Raw genomic sequence first — 20,472 nt, forward strand, 5'->3', positions numbered from 1 at the left:
CTGCAAGTCGGACATGCGACGTCTGTTGTGTAGTCCAAATAATTACATATTTTTGCACACACATAACTCAAAAATCGCTTGCCAAGTGAAGTCAACAAGCACACCATTGGTTGTTATTAATTCTGAGGCACAGCATATGTGTGATCGACGGGGAAATGCGAGGTGGATCGGAAAATAGCTTTGATCAGTCCATTACAGCCCAGTCAAAAGTTTTTGCGTTCCCAGCCCCACGAGCCGCCCGGAAGGGGTGGAGACTTAGGTGCCCCATGCTACGCTGTGAAGCATTAAGCTTACAACATCAATAAGGCATCAAGAGCATGATCCTGAAGGTGAAATTCCAGAGCACCTTCAGCCAACATATTACAACAATCAACAACGACCAGAAACATCTTCCCGTTCAAAAACACTTTGACGTGCCAATTTAGTTTCACTTTCAGACACAAAATGGACGTTCCTCTTCCAACACCAAGTATGCCACTCTGTTGAGTACTACCAAAACGTCAATCATTACTTCTCTAAGGTGACAAACAAAAGGGGGAAAACCCAGTTGAAAAAGAAGAGACTCTGAAAGCTGTGGTCTCTAATGCCATGCTGCCTACTCAAAAGTTACCCAAACAAAACAAATAACTGGAGTAGACAGCTGGCTGACGCCATCTTGGAAGAGTTTCCTACCCCGTGCAGAGATTATTGAAATGCTATCAAAGGAGAACTCTCTCAGGGCTAAACCGGCAAGATAGATGCAGACAGGATACTGTAGTCACATAATGGGAGAAGGTCAAGCGTGTCCACTCAAGGTCAAAGAGAGGGACACAATAAAATCCTCCGTCTCAGCGTGGGCAGAACATTGATATAGTATACACAAAAAGAACACAAGCAGAAGAATAATCTTCCTATACTCCTCTGTTACAATATGTCAATCAATCAAAATCCAAAACCAAAATGTATTTCTATAGCACGATATCACAACACTTGACTCAAAGTGCTTTCAACCACACACACACACACACACAATCTCACATGCTCTGGTGCGTTTCAGGAAATTCCATATCAGACGGGATACATAAAGACTCGATCCCAAGAAGAACTGCCATGCACGAGCAAGCACACCAAGTACTTGTTTTAACTTCTGAATAAGTAAAATGTCTTTTTCACCATACCATCAAAGTAAAGTCAGACAAAATGGGCCTTCTAAATTTGAGTGCACCAGTTCTTTCAGTGAACCCGTCTCTGAACACAACGGTAACTTTTCCAAAGTCTATGCCAATTCTTAACCCAAGGTCATGCCCTTCTCATATTATTCAACACTTAAGTTGAAAATCTGTATTGCAGCTGTGCCATGATGAACCACCTGTTGAAGTTCCACCAATATGCACTGTCCTGCACTATAGCCCTTCATATAAACCTATGCAGTTTCCCAAATAGAACGTTCATAAACCATTTTAATTCATTGAGAGAGAGAGAGAGAGAGAGAGAGAGAGAGAGAGAGAGAGAGAGAGAGACACAGACAGACAGACAGACAGACAGACAGAGAGAGCGAGCGAGAAGCAGCCTTGCATGCATGTAAAAGGGGCTACACACCAAACACAAGTCTGCACCACACACTGAAAGTGAAAGCCCTACCGGGAAATTCCAACTCCCATCGTCATTGTGACACAGCACTCCACATCACAAAATTGAACAGTACACACAATAAAATTCCATTTATGCCTCAGCCATGCAAGGGAGCAGCATCCAATCGCGCCCGAAAGGGAGCGGCGGGGCGGTACCATGCTCAGGGCACCTCAGTCATGGAGGATGGACGTGAGCACTGGTTAATTACTCTACCCACCAACCTGGCAGGTCGGGAGATGAACCGGCAATCTTTAGGCTACAGTCTGACGCCCTAACCGCTTACCCATGACTGCCCATGCCCATGAATGCTACTTGGTCTTAGGAAAACCCTGCTATGTGAAGAGTGTCCCCATCACATCAGGTACAGGACAGGACTCAAGATTAACTCCAATTTAGCCATACAAATTAGAAGGATGTCCTTGAAATGCAGTGACCCCCTGTAAATGTGGGGAAATCTGTCTGTGGGGACAATGTCCTTTAGCATGAATGCCTCTGTTACGTGGGCAAGCATTCACCATAGAACAGTCCAAAACTCAAAGCAGTTTTTTTATTTACCACGTGTTGTTGCCTGATGTCTCTAAAAAAACACCACATGCTAAAAGCACAGTTTCAGGTGTGTGCATCTTGAATCACTTTATTTACGCTACAAAATAGAATCTAGGCCTACCACGTTGGAATCTTGACGAGGAATGACCAAGTACGTAACAACAACAGAGGCAAACTGTTCACAAGGGCAACAGAGTGGTGACTCCCATAACAAGGCCTTGTTAAAACTGCTCTACTGCATCTTGCCTATTCATTACTCACAGCTCAACACTCAGTCCAGCCATCGCATCAAAGAGGTTGGATATATAATGAAGAGGAATCGAAACACGCCCACTCAATGCAAAAGCGTGTGCTCAAAATTTGGTCTCCTAAAGGGTGGTTTAAGCCTCGAGATCAGCGTCCCTGCGTCGTGATGCAGTGAGCCGTGCAGTTAACGGAGTCATTGTCGTCGAGTCTGTGAAGCTAAAAAAAAGCAACCGACACGTCTAGGTTACTCTTTGTATTGAAGGCAATCCGAGCGTGGAATGACATCGCGCAGAACGCGCTTCAAAACAGGGCATAAATCAAAATTAACTGCATCATGGCTGCGACAAGCTCACTCCGTGGCACTGCCAGGAAGTATAATCCACCCTTAAGGGAGCGTTGTCCCTCCTTCTTCTTCCCTTTTCGTGGTGTTTGCACAAGACGTGCGCTACCGCCATCTACAGCGATAAGGGAACTCCATTTATTCTCCACCTCAAGAGTCTGAATGTCTCCTAAAGGGTCCTTCACCCGACGTAAAGTGGATAACGGAAAATAACCTGCAATTCTCAGTCTCATACACGATTTTCTGATCACATCTTCTGTGGAATTTGCTCCCTTGTTTTATTTGTCTTGACGTTTTGAGTGAATGGACCCAACAGACCGTCTCATTTTTATGTCTATGCCACTGCTCCCCAGTCAGATGCTTGGATGTTAAGGCTTTAACCCGTCTCAACCCAAGGAGCACAAGCAACATTCAAGAGGCGTGGAACTCCCACCAAAAAAATCTCACTGCTCAGCAAAGAATCAATAAGTCATTCATATGCCGTGCCGCCATGTCAGGCCAGCGCACAAGTTCCTCAAAGGAGGTCTTCCTTTCCTATGCAACAAGCTCCTCCTCTCAAGACAAGACCACACACACACACCCACACACACTTCCCAGGAGTAGAGTAGAAACACACACACACACACACACACACACACACACACACACACACACACACACACACACACACACACACACACACACACACACACACACACACACACACACACACACACAGCTAACCATGAAGCTCTCATCACCACAATACTCTCTAAATAAAAGAAATACAGGTGCAGCTTTGATTTTTTAACTATTTACCATAACCAAGATGCATGACATACACACTGACTGACAAAATCTACCTATACTTTCTCTCTCGCCACACTACTTTGCAAACGAGACAGAAAACAGAGACCCCTGTCACTAGAGTAGAGAATACAACAAACTGTTGGCATTGCAACACGTTGTGATGCTGATCACAAAGTCACTGACAGACAACAGTCACAAGCAAGCCCAAAATGAAAGCACTTGAAACAACCTCTAGTTTCACTATGACTAATTTTGCAACTTTTGTACACTTTCACTTAGGGATGCAAATTATCGATTAATTCATTAATCATTAGTTGATAGCCTTATCGATCGACTTACGATTAATTGATAAGCGACGTTTCCCCCCCGAAATCTCAATGTTTCTCAAAAAAAAAACTACTAAGCGTAAACATTTTAATTAAAAAGTGAGATAAAATACCACATTTAAATTAATTCTATTTCAATTCTTTAATCCAAAGGTGATTTAAATATTCCCACTATTCACGCCCCTCTTCACACACACTCTTCACATGCCCATTTCACCTGGATCTCTTGTCAGTTGAATTGTCGATTAATTGCGATTAATGTTTTTTTAATCGATTAATGCATTGATCGATTAAAGTCGATTAATCGATTAATCGTTTGCATCCCTACTTTCACTTAGGAGCATTCTGCCATAACATAGCATCCATAGGATGGATCCAGTGATATTATCTCAGGAAGATGACATGATCACCAGGGGTCAAAAGGAAGCAAGGGGGGAATGCTCTTAAACCAATCTTCAAAATAACCAGTTCAGACAGTGTTTGTCCCAGCAAAACTTTAAGTTATTAAATGAAAAACACATAAGCAACAACTTTTCCCCATACCAAGAGTCAGCTTGGAGGACATTCCACACACACACACACACACACACACACACACACACACACACACACACACACACACACACACACACACACACACACACACACACACACACACACACACACACACAGCAACTTGACACTGTAATGGGATCATGTCAATGCCAAAGACAGGCCTTGATTAACTTCCACAAATCATGACCAAGGTCAAGTCAGCAGTGAAACGATATCATATGAAGGTTAGCTCAGGGGTTTGTTTAGGACTTAGATCTGTCAAGTGTTTAAAAAAACATAAACCACAACCATCAAAACACCCTAGATTCTTCACAACAAGGAAGATCACTGAAGCAAAACCAGTTCTTAAAGCTGAAGCATAACTTAAAGCGATGGTTCGGAGTAGAATCACCCTAATGCCATTTGAACCGTGACACCCATCCACCTTTACACCCGAAGTGTTTTCTGCCGCAGGCTTACATCAACAGAGTTGCCGTGTTATTCGATGTTTATTCCGGATAGCTTGACTCAAGCGCATATGGATCCTGGGCACCGTCTCCAAACTTTCCCCACAAAAATAACATGTCATGACACCAAACTTCTACAGTATAACAAATGTGGTTTGTACTCACAAAAAGATGAATTTGAAACTTTGTACATAGTCCAGGAGTTTATTAGTAACAACACACGAGACGATTAGCTTTTCTGCTGCTTAACATCCGTCGACGTCACTTCCTCCAGCTGGGACTTTGTTGATGGAAACAAATACACGTGAGTCCGGAAGGCGGAAAACTCAAAAAGACAGCTTGCGCTACAACTAGAAATTAACCACTTCGGATTTAAATTTTACCACGTTTAATAAATAGAAGACGATGCCACACTCGTGCATATATCCTGGCTGTGTACTAAAACACAAACCTTACAATAAAGAAAGTCCCAGCTGGAGGAAGTGACGTCGACGGATGTTTAGCAGCAGAAAAGCTAATCGTCTCGTGTGTTGTTACTAATAAACTCCTGGACTATGTACAAAGTTTCAAATTCATCTTTTTGTGAGTACAAACCACATTTGTTATACTGTAGAAGTTTGGTGTCATGACATGTTATTTTTGTGGGGAAAGTTTGGAGACGGTGCCCAGGATCCATATGCGCTTGAGTCAAGCTATCCGGAATAAACATCGAATAACACGGCAACTCTGTTGATGTAAGCCTGCGGCAGAAAACACTTCGGGTGTAAAGGTGGATGGGTGTCACGGTTCAAATGGCATTAGGGTGATTCTACTCCGAACCATCGCTTTAAGTTACAGCAGGGAGGGGTACGCCTAAAGACGTGATGGAACTTTTCAAGGATGAAATCAACGATTTCCATTAGGGCTGCATGATATCAGAAAAAAAAGTGATACTCGATAACAGCATACAATGTCTCAATAACGATATTCAAACAATATTTAGAAATATAGCTGTGTTTTTCTTGTCACTAATTTGTCGGTCTGTGTGGGGGACGTGGCTTTAGTGGCGACGGGTTTCTCCCGCATTTGTTGACAGGCATTCAGCTAGTGATTAGACAGCACAGAATTTGTTTTGCTTGTTATCGATAATTAAGTCAAGCAGGGAAGAAGTTTGAATTTGCCTGGGACAGCATGGTGCAAAATAAAGGTAAGGATTCACTTGTTGGACCTCAGATGCAGAAAAAAGTGAAAGCACCCAAAGATGTATGATGCAGGTATATAAAAATTACTCCATCTGCAGAGTTGTCATCAGCCAAACCATGCAACAAACCATGCCAAAGTCATTTACCAATGTGCATTGTGCAAAGTACAATCTGCAGCATGTGAAGCACTCTCAGAAAGTTTCCCTTCAACCAACTATTGCAATGCATGTTTCAAATGGCCTGCCGGTGCATTATTACATGGTGTAGCTAAACCAATGGTGGGGAATGGTCCTTAATCTTATCCGACCCCTGATATAATTTCATTGTTATGCAGCTTCCCACTCCAATGAAGCACTCAAGCAATCGATCATAAAATGGCATTAAACTTTCGTTTGCAGAGACATGAAACTCACCGAGTGGTCAGAGGTGGGCTGCGATACGTTGGCTTGAAAATCACCGCGAAATACGCTTCCAGAGAAGATATAAATATTCATTATTGTCCGTCTTCATTGATTGTATTGGTTTGACTAGTATTACTCCGCGCGACCGGAAATGGGGGTGCGTTTGTTTACGTTACTATCTATGGTTTGTATGCAAGCTGTAGTTTTTGTAGCCAGACCCGCTCAAAGATAGCCGTTCTACCTCGTTCCTTGATGTCTAAAGTCTCTAAAGTCTAACTGTCTTGAAGTTTAATGCCATTTTATAATCGATTGCTTAAGTGCTCTATTGGAGTCAATGTAAAGGTGGGGGGGCTGCAGTCTTGGATACCCAAATGCTCCGTTCAGCACCAAATGTCAAAATTGTGATGAGAACATCTCTACTTCACCCCAGAAGTCACACAAACAGGGCTTAATGTCTAAAATAGTGAACTACCACTTTAAAGGTGAAGGTGTAGTCTGTTGTAAAGGTGGTTGCCTTCTATAGAGGCCTAAAGTGCAGGGGGAAATCCTGGTTTGTGTTTATAGCGGCCATTGGAAAACTTTCAAGGGGCCCCTCAAATGAAAACTGTTCCCCACCCCTGAGGTAAACCAATCATTGATATTTTTCAGGCTTCCCCCCGGTAATTTACAGTTAAGATGGCCTCCTTGGCCAAACACCTACCCCTTTGACTAGGTCCCCTGAAAAGATAAAGAATTTGTATTGTAAATGTAATTGCTAAAGGTTAAGTTTACTTTCATATTTCACATGAAACAGCACAACATAGCCTAGTTCTAATCATGATAGTTACATGCCTCTGATACCCTGCAACCCTGCCTGACTTAACACATATTTAGCAGAAAACACCATTACTGAAGAGGTGAAAAAGGCAACACACATTGCCAGGTAGATTCATATTAACCAAGACAACATCAGCCACAGTCTTCGCACCCAAATACTGTCCTCCTCACAGCAGCAAGGTCAATGAGCTGCACTAAGGGAGTCCTCCTTCCATATCTGGCTTCAGTTTGGCCTGGATGTGCAGCTCACACACACAAGGGCTGAATCTCAAATGGTGCACTTGCGCACTTTAGTGTTCATATTTCAGTGCACATGCTGTATTAGTTACACACTGAAACATAGTGCCCGAAGTGCACAAGTGCACCATTTGAGATCCAGCCATGACCTGGCATTTCACACATGGTGTCGTGAAGCAAGACACAGTGTGTGTACGGAGATACAAGCGCCCCATTCTTTCTATGAGGCTAGGCCTCAGTGCTCAGAGGCAGCAGAGGGCTAAGATTTTTAGGGGGGTGGGGCAAATACAGCACACATCCACTCCACACAGCCTCAAAAGCAGACATTAAGCTAGTATGCACGCCAAAAAGCAAAGTGTGTTCATTTAGTCACAGAACACACGCAACATGCAATGCAGACATACCGTAAGCATTAACAAACACAGAGATAATATACACAGATATGCAAATAATTAGCATAACATGTAACTTATGTGTGCAGCTAAGACAGTGCACTCACCTAGACATAGCCTAGAAAACCAGGCTGCCATTTACTTTATGTCAAGTCACCTTAAACACTAAATGACAGCATCAGTTATTCAAAGTGCGAATGACGCACATTACAGTGATCAGGATAGAAAATGATGCAGATTATACACAGCAAGTTTGTAAGAAAGTTAGTGTACTCACCTAGACATAGGACTTGCACTGGAGGACCTCCTGTTGCCATAGGGGCTGACAGACATCCGTTTTCGTGAAGATGAGTAGGGGCTGGTGTCCCTCTCATAGCTGGATGACCTGTGCCTAGATCCATAGGGACTGTCTGAGCGTTGTCTGCTCCTCCTCACCGACTCCCTGTACGGGCTAGGGCTCTGGACCCTGCGCCTGGATGAGTAAATGTCCTCCACGTCGGCGTACATCCCCATCCCCACTGGACTGTCCCCTCTTCGAGGACTAGGAGATAAAGTGGAGCCCGAGGTCTGCTGTCTGCGGCGTGGGCTGGTCCGGGATGAGGCCTTGATCTTTGGGCTGGACTTGTGGCTCTTGGAGGACTTGCGGTGGCTCCTGTCCGAGCGCTCCCCCTTGGAGGAGCTGCGGCCCTGGCTCCGGCTGTCACGGTGCTGCTTGTCTTTGCGGGTCTTGGACCGACTGGCGTCCTTATTCCGTGATGAGGAAGTGCTACTCCCCAGGCTAAGCCCTGGCTGGATGGCAGCGGATGGAGAGTCCCCGCTGCGTTTCAAGACACCTGTCTCTTGTCGGTTCAGTCCTGGCACGGAGGAGGAGAGCTTCTCCTTGCTCCTTCCCTCCCTCTCCCGGTCTCGCTCCTTGCTGCTCTTCTTTTTCGTGTTCCCTCCCCCGTCCGCCAGTTCCCTCACTTTTTGTGGGTCCTTGGGCTTTTTGCGGGAATGCCGGTGTTTGTGAGACCGGCTGTCTCTTGACCCGTCTGCCCCACCACCGTTATCACCCCTGCAGTAATCTGACGATTCTGACCGCTCGTCATCTCTCCTCTCCGCCGTCCTGGCCGGTGGGTCTGAGAAGGTGTCGGAATCGGAGCTTATGTCGTCATACTCCACTAGTGGCTTGATGGCGCCGACTGCAGGTGGAGGCGCATGACTCGGTTCAGTGAAAACCGCGGCCTCTGCTGACGCTGACGAGGACTCACGGCCGTGCCTCGACGACTTATGCCGCTTGTGCTTAGAAGTCAAGCCAGATGACGAGCCCGGAGACCTGGACTGAGGTTTCCCGTCTTTACTGGTCATGTTAGCTGAAGAGCCGTGACGCGACCCTGAGGTTTTGTGCGGCCCACTGTTGGCGCTTGAAGCAGGTTGCAGGGGTTGCCCAGAGACGCTACTGCTGCTGGATTCCGGCTTTCTCTTGGTCCCATGTTGTCGGTCTGATCCAGGCATTCCTCACGTCAGCAGCGGTCCTTCTCCCAGCCTCGGACCTCTGTATCGAAGACAATACATGAACGCTGAGTTGAAAAATTAAAGAAAAAACATCCGGTAAAAGAATGGAAACAGTTGTACAAGCAAAAGCACTAAACAAACATCGAATCAAGTGAGCCCACGTTGTCCTCAAGGTTTATCCCCAGCTCATTCCAGTCAGGTCAAGAGGCGAGTCTTTAGATATGGGAAAAAATATGCTGGTGATACAAAAGTCCTTCGCCAATTCCTCTCCAGCGGCGTTGTAGCAAGAACTTAAACTCCCAAGACGAGTATTTGACTGCTCTCTCCCCTTGTGTGTAGTTTAGCCAGCTAGCGATGCTAGGAAGCTAGCTAGCCAGCTAGCAGTTTTTCGTCAAAACAAAAAGGAAAAAGATTGAAGTCGCCCACTGAATTGGCTTTCCATGCCCGACATATAACATTAGATAAGTTATTTTAGATCCAGAATTTGACTGCCTTTGAATTCAGAAACAAACGTAGTCCTTTATCAACGGGATATAGTCTCTCTCAAACTAAAAAAAAACTTGACCCCGTTGGTAGCTACTGTTTACATGTTCGCTTTAATATGCCAGTTTATCTCTTTGTAGTTTTGGTATTGATTAGAAATTATCATATATTCATGTGCAGAATATGTTCCAGTTTATTTTTCTTGGCTCAGGGGAGCAACCCGGCCTAGTTTAAGGGCGATGTTAATGGATTTCTAAACATCCACAGCCCCAGTTACACGACCAAGCTACAGCGGCCATTGTGCCTAGTATTATGGGAACCAAAGTAACCGACTCCTACAAAACTCCTCCGGTAGGAGGAGCTACAGTCACAGAGCTAAGCTAGACGGAGCGGATTTGGCCTGTGATAACAGAACCGGCTCCCTCAACACCAATGAAAATAAGGTTGCTGAAATGCCTTGTCACTGGCATAGCTCGTCTCCAAAACGGTACCGTCACTGGCCTCTTCTGAGTAAAGCAAGATGGCTCTTCGTTGATCAGAATTCAGCATACTGCACAGTGTTGAATTATCCGATTCAGAACACTGCACTCTGATCTTCTCTACATTTCTTTGTCATCCGAGCTGTCACTCCATCAGGTAACTCAGCGACAGCCTATCCGATGTGAACATCGAATCCCGCCCATGGACCGCCGCAGTTGCTTCTGCTCACCTGAGGAGGGCCTGAAAATATGTACTACGTTCAACTTTTGAATATTAGCCAAAGTAATAAACTTTCCAAAAGAAAAGCAATTTCCAGTTGCATAAGACAAAGGTAAAAGAAAACGCGGTCGACGTATACATTTGCATTACTTTTATTGTGGAAATTTATCAAGACCACATCATTCTCCTCAAAACAGTTATAGAGCTCTAGACGTGTCTATGAATGGCGCTTACGAAGATCAGCCAGAAATATTACATCTATTGGTCAACTATTTGAGGGAAGTTACTTTTTCGTCTATTTAGCTGACATTGCCCAAGATGCTGCATACATCCTATCCCACCAACACAATTATACCGACAACTGGTCTCATGTCAAAGTAACAAAAATACCTAAGTTACGCACACCCATTCTGTGATAAACTGCGCGTGGACGCACAGAGAGCGATGCGAATGTCAAAGAAGATAACGTTAGCTAACTTTAGCCAAATGTTAGCAACTCCTGTTGTTGCGTAGCTAGCTCGTTACATTGCGCCATTCTGAAAAGGTTTTGGAGTTATCCGTCAGCAAACCCCTCTACCTCCTCCAGCACAATCCTCAGCCAAACTCAGCCTCAAGTTAGGAAACTAAAAACAAACGTGGAGCCACGATAGGGTAGTTCCAACAGCCTCGTTAATACTGTAGAGCTCTAGCAGGCTAGCGACTCCTTGGTACCGCGGCTTATTCAGCTAGCTGAGTTACAGTAAATTGCATAGTGCCCAGAAATTAAATCACAGCTCTGGAGTTCACCTTCGTTAGTCTTCATCGGAAAAGATGTGACGAAATGCTGTACGAACGGCAGTAATTTTACGAAAGAACGCTACGTACAACAAAATAGTTAGCAAGCATTTGCAACATCCATTATTTTCCTGAGCATCCTGTCGTCGCAGAGTTGTGTCGTAGAATTCAAGGCGACAGCTGGGGCATTCGTGCGCAGCTCTCTGTGCGCAACTATTCAGATCAGATGCCACCGTGCAACCTCAGGATGATGCTAGGTCAAAGTAGTTTTAAGAAATTATTTTGTGTTCGTCTTTAACCGATCAAGTAGTAAAGTAACTGGATTTGGTAATGTATTTTGGGGGGTATGAAATGGGTTAGGAGAAACAACTTCCAAATCGTGTCTTATTTCCATGTGTCAAGTCTAGAGTTGGAAGACACCAAAGGTCAACACGAGTCAACAAGATGACATCTACTTCACACAAAAATGACCAGTGTAGCTGTATGTCATTTAAAATGTAGAACTATCAGGTCAGGTGGAAAGAGCCTAAGCTTACAGTATGATAAATTGTGCTTGAACTTAATTACTGACCGTTTTTGATGGTCATGTGGGTTTTTGTTTGCTCTCTTTTCAGTTTGGCTAATAGACTAGGCCTACTACGAACGGTGCGGAATTAACTTCGTCAAAGATGTTAAGTTCTAGTTATACTCAATATACATTGCGAGATATTAAGATACTGACATTCTCTCTAGGCTATATCCATTGATGACTGTAATTTGAGTAATCTGCTATTTGCCATTAAAATCTGACCGCAGACATAGCCTACTACTGTATCTTTGTAGTAGCTGAACTGGGCTGGTTTTTAAACAAAATAGAACAGACATACTTATGTCCTTTGTGTTAATTTACAGTAACAATAATATGTTTGAGGGGTTTTTGTTTCAGTTTCATTAAATTAACTTAATAGATCCAGTAAATTAACCAAGCTTGTTAAGTATTATTTTCTGATGGTGTGTGTGACTGACCGTGCTCCGTGAACCTGGATGAGGTGGAGACACGAATATTAAAGTCCTTTAATTTAAAAACGTAGTATAAACGAACGCGTCAGCCAGTCGGTCTTATATGATTGTGTTTCACGGTGTTGCATGTCAATTTATACACTGCATAGGAGGAAGTTGTGTATGGATTTTGGAATAAAACGTAACTCTGCAGTTTATCCAGGTGACCGAATGCCCAAGGACCATGCTTCTTTTTCCCGCTTTAATGACGTAAAGACAGCAACACCCTGATTGGAGAAATGCTATTTTGGGGGCGGTTTTAAGCACAGGCGGAAGTGCAGCTTTCACGCCAGCAGCTCGAAAGTTGTTGTTTTGTATCTAAATGTTGCTGTCGACTAGCTTTCCAATACTGTTACTTTGCATCCATACCTTCAGTCGACTCACATTAAAGATGGCACAGTGAAAATAATCACAGTTTGTAAAAGGATACGGTGACAAACACTGTTAGATAGAAGGCAACAAATTGCAACATTAGGCCGTAACGTTTTATAATGCACCTGTGTCACGTTGGTCGAATTCAAAGCCCAGTTACTAAAACTGTAATTTAGCATCAAGAACAGCTTCACCCAATTTCACTATCAATCTAGAGTGAGTCACAAACCCAGGCCTCCCGTTTAGGCCCAGTGTTGAGAGCCAGGATGGTATAAATATAGGCCTATGTGATTTATTTTTCTCACAAAAACCAAAACTATGCAACCTGACACAATTCAAAACGTGTTATCTAAGCCTGTGCTTCCTAGAAGCGTTTTATTTAAATTGTCAGCAAAGTTACAAAATATCACTCAAAGGCACATCTTAAAATCAAAACATTAGATAAAATAGATAACATACGTAACGTATGTATACTGTATGACTGCTTTATTTTTTAGTGAAATTGTGGGCAAGTAAATCGCGAAATGCGCTTTTAGATAAGGGGGAGGACAGAGGAGGGGGGAGACACAGCTAGGAGAGAGATAAGAACCGGGCTTGTCCATGGTTCGGGCTGCAACGACTCCTAGCCTTCCCAGCTAGCGCGTTAGCGTCGGCCTTTTAGTAACAATGAAGAACACATCCACGGCTGCCTACTCAACAGTAGTATGATCAGTTTGGATAGGATTGACAAGGAAAGCACGGACACCGACATATTTCTGTTCTTTTAACAACGGATTTGTTATCCTCCCCGGTTGAGTCGGGCAAAACCACCGTACGCGATGGGGAAGGAGGTGAACGGGGTCTCGCGGAGTCGGTTTGAGGTGAGTATTTTTTTACCATTAGCCTGATAGAAGGGGATTGACAGTTCATTTAAACCCAATGTTGCAGTGAATGCGATGTTTGATGCGTTTCTGAGAAGATACCATGGCTATCGCACATTGTTATTGTCCTAGCTACGTAAGCTATGGACGGCTACTGGGTTACCGAGTTTGTCAGCTTCCGCAGTCAGCGTTTAGGATTAGGTCAAATAGAATTTTCTGTTGTTTTCGTGTTATGAAATGCGTAAAGCGTTTTTGTGCACGCATGCTGTTTTAGATAGATGTTTCATGTAATGAATTCAGATTAACGTATCGACCAGAATGAATTATCGAGCTTGGGTAGGAAGTGTTTATAGGCTATTTTGTTTCATCCTCTTTGTGCCATCAAAACAAAGAACATAACAGAGTAGAGACATGTCTGCAATATAATGTCTTCGGTTTGACACTGTTTACTATAGTCAGATCACAATATTTTGGGCCTGGTGCATGCTTTTCATTCGCTGAATAGGCTAATCTGACGGATTTGGGGACAGGGGCGGTTGTGTCTAATCATGGGACTGGTGTGGGCGCTTATGGCCGCTGCGACTGCAGGGCCCTGCGCCTGCCACTGCAACAAACTCGGCTAGTAGCCCAGAACACGGCCCCGCTTTCAACTACCATTTTTTTATTTTCCAACGGGAGATCCGAATGATTTGCACGGCTATTTATTTATTTACAGAGCAAGTAACTCGGAAGTAGTTCAATGGTGTGGTGACATTCGTTGTGTGTTTACCCAACGAGGTTTATTTCTGTTAGAACACGACAAAAACTTTGCGTCGCTATAGGCTATCCTAAAGAATGTACCACACGGTCGATGTTGTGTTAAATTATCAAAAACATAGGCCTACCATGTCCTTACAGTTTGTATAAAAGCAGTGCCTTGTGGTATGGTAATGCTATGTGTACCCTTCACTGAGAGCTGGGTTGTTGTTTAATCCCTAGCTAGGCGGCGTGGGATTTGCGTGGTTTTATTTATTTTTAACGGTGCAACAGCTGACGGCATCGCAGATCCGGGCCTTAGCCTACCTTCTGGCCTGGAACCCGACAGCTGCGCCTGATACGTGATCAGTACCTTATTAGCCAATAACAATGGGCGTTAATAGAATTTCGTCTGGGGGAAATCGTTCATTTGCATGCCAGTCATTTATTGCATTGGTTCAGCACTGCATAATGTTACCCTGGACTGGGGTCGACGCAAATGTCGAACTGACAACGGGGTTTCCTGCGCCAAGGAAGCAACATCAAAATATTAAACCGTGACCATGATTATGAAATTGATGAAACGCAAGCTTGAGGGTTTTTCCCCCATCTCAGACAGCGACTGTTGTTATGGTGCTTCCGCGACAGGCAGACGCAGTGGTCGTCTGGACAGCAGGCACGTAGCGAGGCAACATGCATAAACACGGGAGGGGAAAAAACACCACTAATATTGCTATCCAGAACCTATTAAATTGTTACCATGAAAGCGGTCTTTTGTCAACCCCATATTCAACTCATGTGGTCATAGCATCTGTCATTATATTTAGGGGGTGAATGGATGCTGATCGGGTTTTGCTAAGGTACCCTCATTTTCAATGGAGACGAGTAGCATTGATGAATCCTGAGTTATCGCAGCAGGGCACTGCCCCAAATTTGTGAGCCATTGGCTTAGGAAACACGTCGGCTGTGACATGCGTGTGTGTGTCTGTCTGTGTGTTTGTCTGTGTGCGCGTGCGAGCGTGCGCGCCTGCATGTGTGCGTGCGTGGGTGAGCCTTTGCTGTCGCCCCATTACGGTGTAGCTGTGTGGAGGACTAATGTACTATTGACCCAATGTCCAGTGGATTGTGTAATCATCCGACGGGATGACGACCATGTGACCATGTGGTACTAGACAAAACAGGGGTGGCACCTCCGACAGCAGCACAAGTGGCCGGCGTTGCCATCCTGTCAACATTATCATGTCTGCAGTCAGTGCCCCCAGTGGCAATGGCATTGTTATGATCCCCCCCTCCCCCCATTCACCACCTCAGAAGACTCCAGCATACTCAGGAGTTATCTGTGGTGGAGTTGAAAGTGTCGCCCCTCACATACAGTATATAGTATATTTGCCTTAAATTAGAGTCAGTTGACCTCATGTGACATTCATTGGAATGATTCTGTCACTTACGGCAACTGCCCCTACCCCCACCTCCCTCCATGTTCTGCAGTCTGCATCAGGAGGACAATCAGGCATGGATGGCTTATTAATAATGCTATTCTACGTTTATTGTTCTGGAAGAAAATAAAATGCAAGTCATACTTTGTAATGATGTTTTCTGATTATGCTTTGGCCTATACCTTCTAATGGGTAGCACATGCTGCAAGTGATGCCAGTTGATTTCTGTTTCCTGTGCCTCCATCCGGACACCTGTACTGAAACAGCGTAGCCCTACTCTAAGTATGCTGAGACAGGAGGCTTAGATGAATGTGTTAATGTTTTTCGATCCCAATGCCCCCATCCACTTAAGTTCAGTCAGGAGTCAGTCTGCACAATAGTTGTACCACAAGTTTCAAGGTGTTTTTGTCTTTCCAGTGGTGCACTGTGGTTGTGGTTAAATACTTTTTTATTTCACACCTGTGCCGATGATGTTAGGTTATTCTTTTGTTAATGTCACAACGAAATACAGCCTGTGTTGTCTGGGGCTGGAGGTTTGAGAATTGAATTTTATGTGCGTGTGTGTTGAATGACTTAAACAACTGTGTGTAGAGTAGAGTAGAGTAGAGTAGAGTATCATTTATTAATGCCGAGGGAAATTAAGGTGTGTGTGTGTGTGTGAATGAATATGCAAATAGCTTTATGAATTTATGGTCAGAAGAACAACAGTATGTGGCCCCATAGTAAACAGGAAGTTGGTCTGTTTCACTCCATCTATCTTCCTGTCTATCTGTCTGCCTGTCTCCATTCCTGTTTTCGAATACATCTGGGCCCTTGTGTAATAATCAGTTTTAGTTATAGTTTGATAAGCTGTTCTAAAAGGAAGGAAGCGATAAATCTATTGAGTAGAAGGGTCACTGAAATATTCACTAGCACCCAATGTGGAGGGGGTGTAACATAATTGCAACCTAATCTTCTCCTCTTACCAGTCAGCAATTAATGAACCATTACCTCTCCTTACATGCTATAACTAAGTAACTACCCTAGTAATTAAGAGGGTTCGGAGTGCTGGGGAATATCTCTGCCAACCTGTTGGGTGACTTAAGACGAGTTGGCGTTGCTTTAAATGTTGTCATCAGGATTGAAGGAGTGTAACTCTTTTTACCGGCTGATCACTCTCTCTACCAGGAGGAAATAGCTTGAGGCCTCCTCAGTTAGAAGTGACTAGGCCAGTGGTGCCCAAACTGTGGTACGCGAACCACTGGTGGTACTTGAGACATCTCTGGTGGTACTTGGAAGAATTACATTTTTTGTGCATTGATTTGAAGGCTGATCAAGTTGTTGCAGTCAAAAATGTCACTTTGGTCTCACATTTTGTAATATTGAACTGTATGAATCTGAAAACATAATGCGGAATAATACTAGGCAAGCAAGAAATTTAAAAACAAACTTGTAATGAATGTGACCATAGCTCTTGATGCCGTTATGAACCTCTCCTGTATTGACTAGCAAAAGTGAATGTGGAAGGTCTTTGCTGTGATATTCTAATGTTAGTTGTCAAGGTTGTACTCGGAGAGCTCAATATTTTCTCGGGTGGTACTTCACACAAAAAGTTTGAGAACCACTTTACTGGGCGGCTTACTCGTACAGACAGCCTCTGCACAGGTGTGTCAAGAACCGGTGTGGTAAAAACTGTATTCAGGTTTATAAATGATTAGAAGAAATAGTTCAGAAGCATGTGGAAGATAGCAACAAAAAATGACTGAGTTAGTTTAGGAGAAACTTTCACAGGAGAGACTAGGCAAGCCACTTGTGTTTTCAGGCAGACAGAGAGCTATGCTTTCTCTGACAGCAAGATTTAAAGAGTTTGAGCCAAAAAAATATTTTCTGATTGGCACAAGGTAAAACTCGTGAGCCAACTGCACCATGCAGTCTCTTGAAGGTAAAGTAACTTCCTCTCTAGGTGACCTGCAGGGTTCCCACGGGTCATGGAATTTCTGAAATATCATGGAATTTCATGAAAGTTTTTCCAGTCATGGAAAGTCATGGAATTCTACCATTTTGCATGCACCGTCATGGAATTTTCTTAACAGTTGTGTAAAAGCAAAAACTCTTTTGTTTGGTGTGTAACATTGTTTCTTACTGGTTATACTACAAAGCTTCACCAGAGACGGTTTGGATTCGTGCTGTAATGTCACATTCTAGAATGAAATGAGCCCACCTAAGTCTGGCGGTGGCTTGGCGTCATCTCTAGGGGTGAAGATAATCTTCAGTTTTCACACTTTTAAAAACTTTTTCACGTCATTTTTACGGAAGTGGTCATGGATATTCATCTTTTGGGTCTGGAAAGTCATGGAAAATCATGGAATTTTATATCTGAATTAGAGTGGGAACCCTGGACCTGTCATAGCCCTGCATAATGGTATGGACTGGGCACTTCACAGGCAAACATATTTTAGTTCCCAATAATGTTAATGTTATGGGACCCAGCTCTGACACCGGGGTGGCTGGTCATCATAGAACAGCTTTACCTTGATGGAGCATTCATTTTGTTCAAAACCAATCGGGTGATGAGCACCGAAATCTGTGGCATGAGGGACTAGAGAGACAACATTATTTCGGCTTCACTTGGTCTTCACCCACATACTCGCCCAAGGTTCCCAGGCTTTCACAGGCAACATCTATAGGCGCTTTCAGGCCGACTGAGAACCGTGCTGGAGCCCGTTCCCGCACCTAATCGTGAACCGACCGTCGTGTTCACGCCACAGATATTTGCGTTCGCGAACCGGAAAATTGGTTCGCAATGCGAACCGCAAAATACTAGGTTTTTCTCTGCGAACCGTGACGACAGCGTGGTCGTCAGCAGGTTCATCCGGGTAACACAGTCACGTGCGGAAAAAGTTCAGAGCCCGGTATGAACACTGGCGGTTCGCAGACAAACACTTTAGTGCCGAACGTAACTGGTGCGAGCACCGACACCGGCTCCGTTCTGGTCGGCCTGAAAGCCATATCAGAGCAAACTGTCTGGCCTTCTCAAAAAAAAGGCTGCAGCGTAAAGGGCTGGTTCATCCATTTCTTTATGGGTGTTCTTCACTCTTTTTTAAAAAAAATCTCCTGTCATTCACCATTGCCTCTCTGATTGTAAGTTAATCAGAATAAGCTTTATAATATGCTCAACACAACAAAAGTCAAAAGCAACATGGTACTCGTTCCGTAAGAAATATTCAAAAGGGAGGAGACAGGGCAGCACTCCTAGTTGGGTACTTTCTTGCCCGTCAGACACTCTCATTGTAATACCATCATGATCATCAGGCCTACTCTTAGCATGTCAAGTCCTTTCACCATTCGACCTCATAGCTCTCATTCCTTCATTCTCTCTCTCTGTCTCTTTAACTCTCTCCGCCCCCCTCGTCTCTTCACCAGCTGCTCTGTGATAGTGTTCAAATGTTGACCCTGCCTGAACCGTTATGACACATTGTTGCCATCAATCACCGTTTGTGAAAACAATGCTGTTTGTCACACACACACACACACACACACACACACACACACACACAAACACACACACACACACACACACACACACACACACACACACACACACACACACACACACACACACACACACACACACACACACACACACACACACACAAACACACTCGAGCCACAGTCTTGACTGTTGACTATGAACAACAAACCCCTCAGTGTACGTATGCTTGAGATTTGTATAGTGCCTGAACTTTGTTTATTGAGCAAATCTCTCTCTCTCTCTCTCTCTCTCTCTCTCTCTCTCTCTCTCTCTCTCTCTCTCTCTCTCTCTCTCTCTCTCTCTCTCTCTCTCTCTCTCAGATGTTCTCAAACAGCGATGAAGCTGTGATCAATAAGAAGCTACCCAAGGAGCTGTTGCTAAGGTGAGCAGACTGGGCATGTGTGGGGCAGTACACTCCTACTCGGGTTGCCCGCTTGCCCTATCCACACTGTCTCCCCTTTTATCTCTCCCTCTCTCTCTCTATGCCTCTCACTCTCACTCTCACTCTCACTCTCTCTCTCTCTCTCTCTCTCACACACACACACACAGAGTTCCCACACACGCAAATAAAAACCACCATGCCGTGTGTTTGTGTAGAGGACTCGCACCATCTGGTGTGTGTTCAGCAGTTTTCATCGGTTAACTGGTCTGGCTCCCACACCTGTTGGGCGACCAGCCCCCTTGTCCAGAAAGGATCCTAATCTAGCTCACTCCACTCACTGACACACTGACCTGATCAATTGGAACAATGCTAGGGGCCATGGCTCCTTTTGGTACAGTGTGCAGTGTGTCTCACACTGACTCTCAGTCAACCCCCCCCCCTGCAAACACGCATGCAGCACACACACACACACACACACACACACACACACACACACACACACACACACACACACACAAAGACTGTTAGGGGCAATGGCTCCTTTTGTATTGTGCAGTGTGTCTCACTCAGACTGTCAGAGACCCCTGTAACACACTTACACGCACCAAAGTACTGTTCGCACGCACACACACACTTGCACACACACACACACAGAAGCCACCCACAAACACAGACCTGTCTGGAGCGGGGAGTTTTATTAGGTAGTCTGAACGGTGGCAATATGGCTTATAAAACACTGAAATTGATTGAAGACAGGAGCCCAGAGGCCGAGTGTACACACAGTTAAATGAAGGCCGTAACT

General features: G+C 44.4%; 2 protein-coding genes across 7 annotated transcripts in view; one reads left to right on the forward strand and one right to left on the reverse strand.

Annotated features, from left to right (window-relative positions):
* Positions 1 to 12,065, reverse strand: part of cdk12 (cyclin dependent kinase 12) — a 38,016-nt gene extending 25,951 nt beyond the window's left edge. The window contains exons 1-3 of one of the 6 annotated variants that reach the window (XM_063184809.1): positions 11,349 to 11,441; positions 9,522 to 10,583; positions 8,164 to 9,420 (exon numbers count right to left, since the gene is read on the reverse strand). In XM_063184809.1, coding sequence (XP_063040879.1) covers positions 8,164 to 9,380 — 1,217 coding nt within the window. In that variant the 5' untranslated portion in view covers positions 9,381 to 9,420; positions 9,522 to 10,583; positions 11,349 to 11,441. The other 5 variants (XM_063184817.1, XM_063184827.1, XM_063184822.1 and 2 more) reach the window with 5 other exon arrangements.
* A 257-nt stretch (positions 12,066 to 12,322) lies between these two features.
* fbxl20 (F-box and leucine-rich repeat protein 20) overlaps positions 12,323 to 20,472 on the forward strand; it is a 37,080-nt gene continuing 28,930 nt past the window's right edge. The window contains exons 1-2 of the mRNA XM_063184852.1: positions 12,323 to 13,606; positions 19,609 to 19,670. Coding sequence (XP_063040922.1) covers positions 13,565 to 13,606; positions 19,609 to 19,670 — 104 coding nt within the window. The 5' untranslated portion in view covers positions 12,323 to 13,564. The remainder of the gene's footprint in view (positions 13,607 to 19,608; positions 19,671 to 20,472) is intronic.

The sequence above is a fragment of the Engraulis encrasicolus genome, chromosome 2 (genome assembly GCF_034702125.1).
Source record: "Engraulis encrasicolus isolate BLACKSEA-1 chromosome 2, IST_EnEncr_1.0, whole genome shotgun sequence".
NCBI lineage: Eukaryota > Metazoa > Chordata > Actinopteri > Clupeiformes > Engraulidae > Engraulis > Engraulis encrasicolus.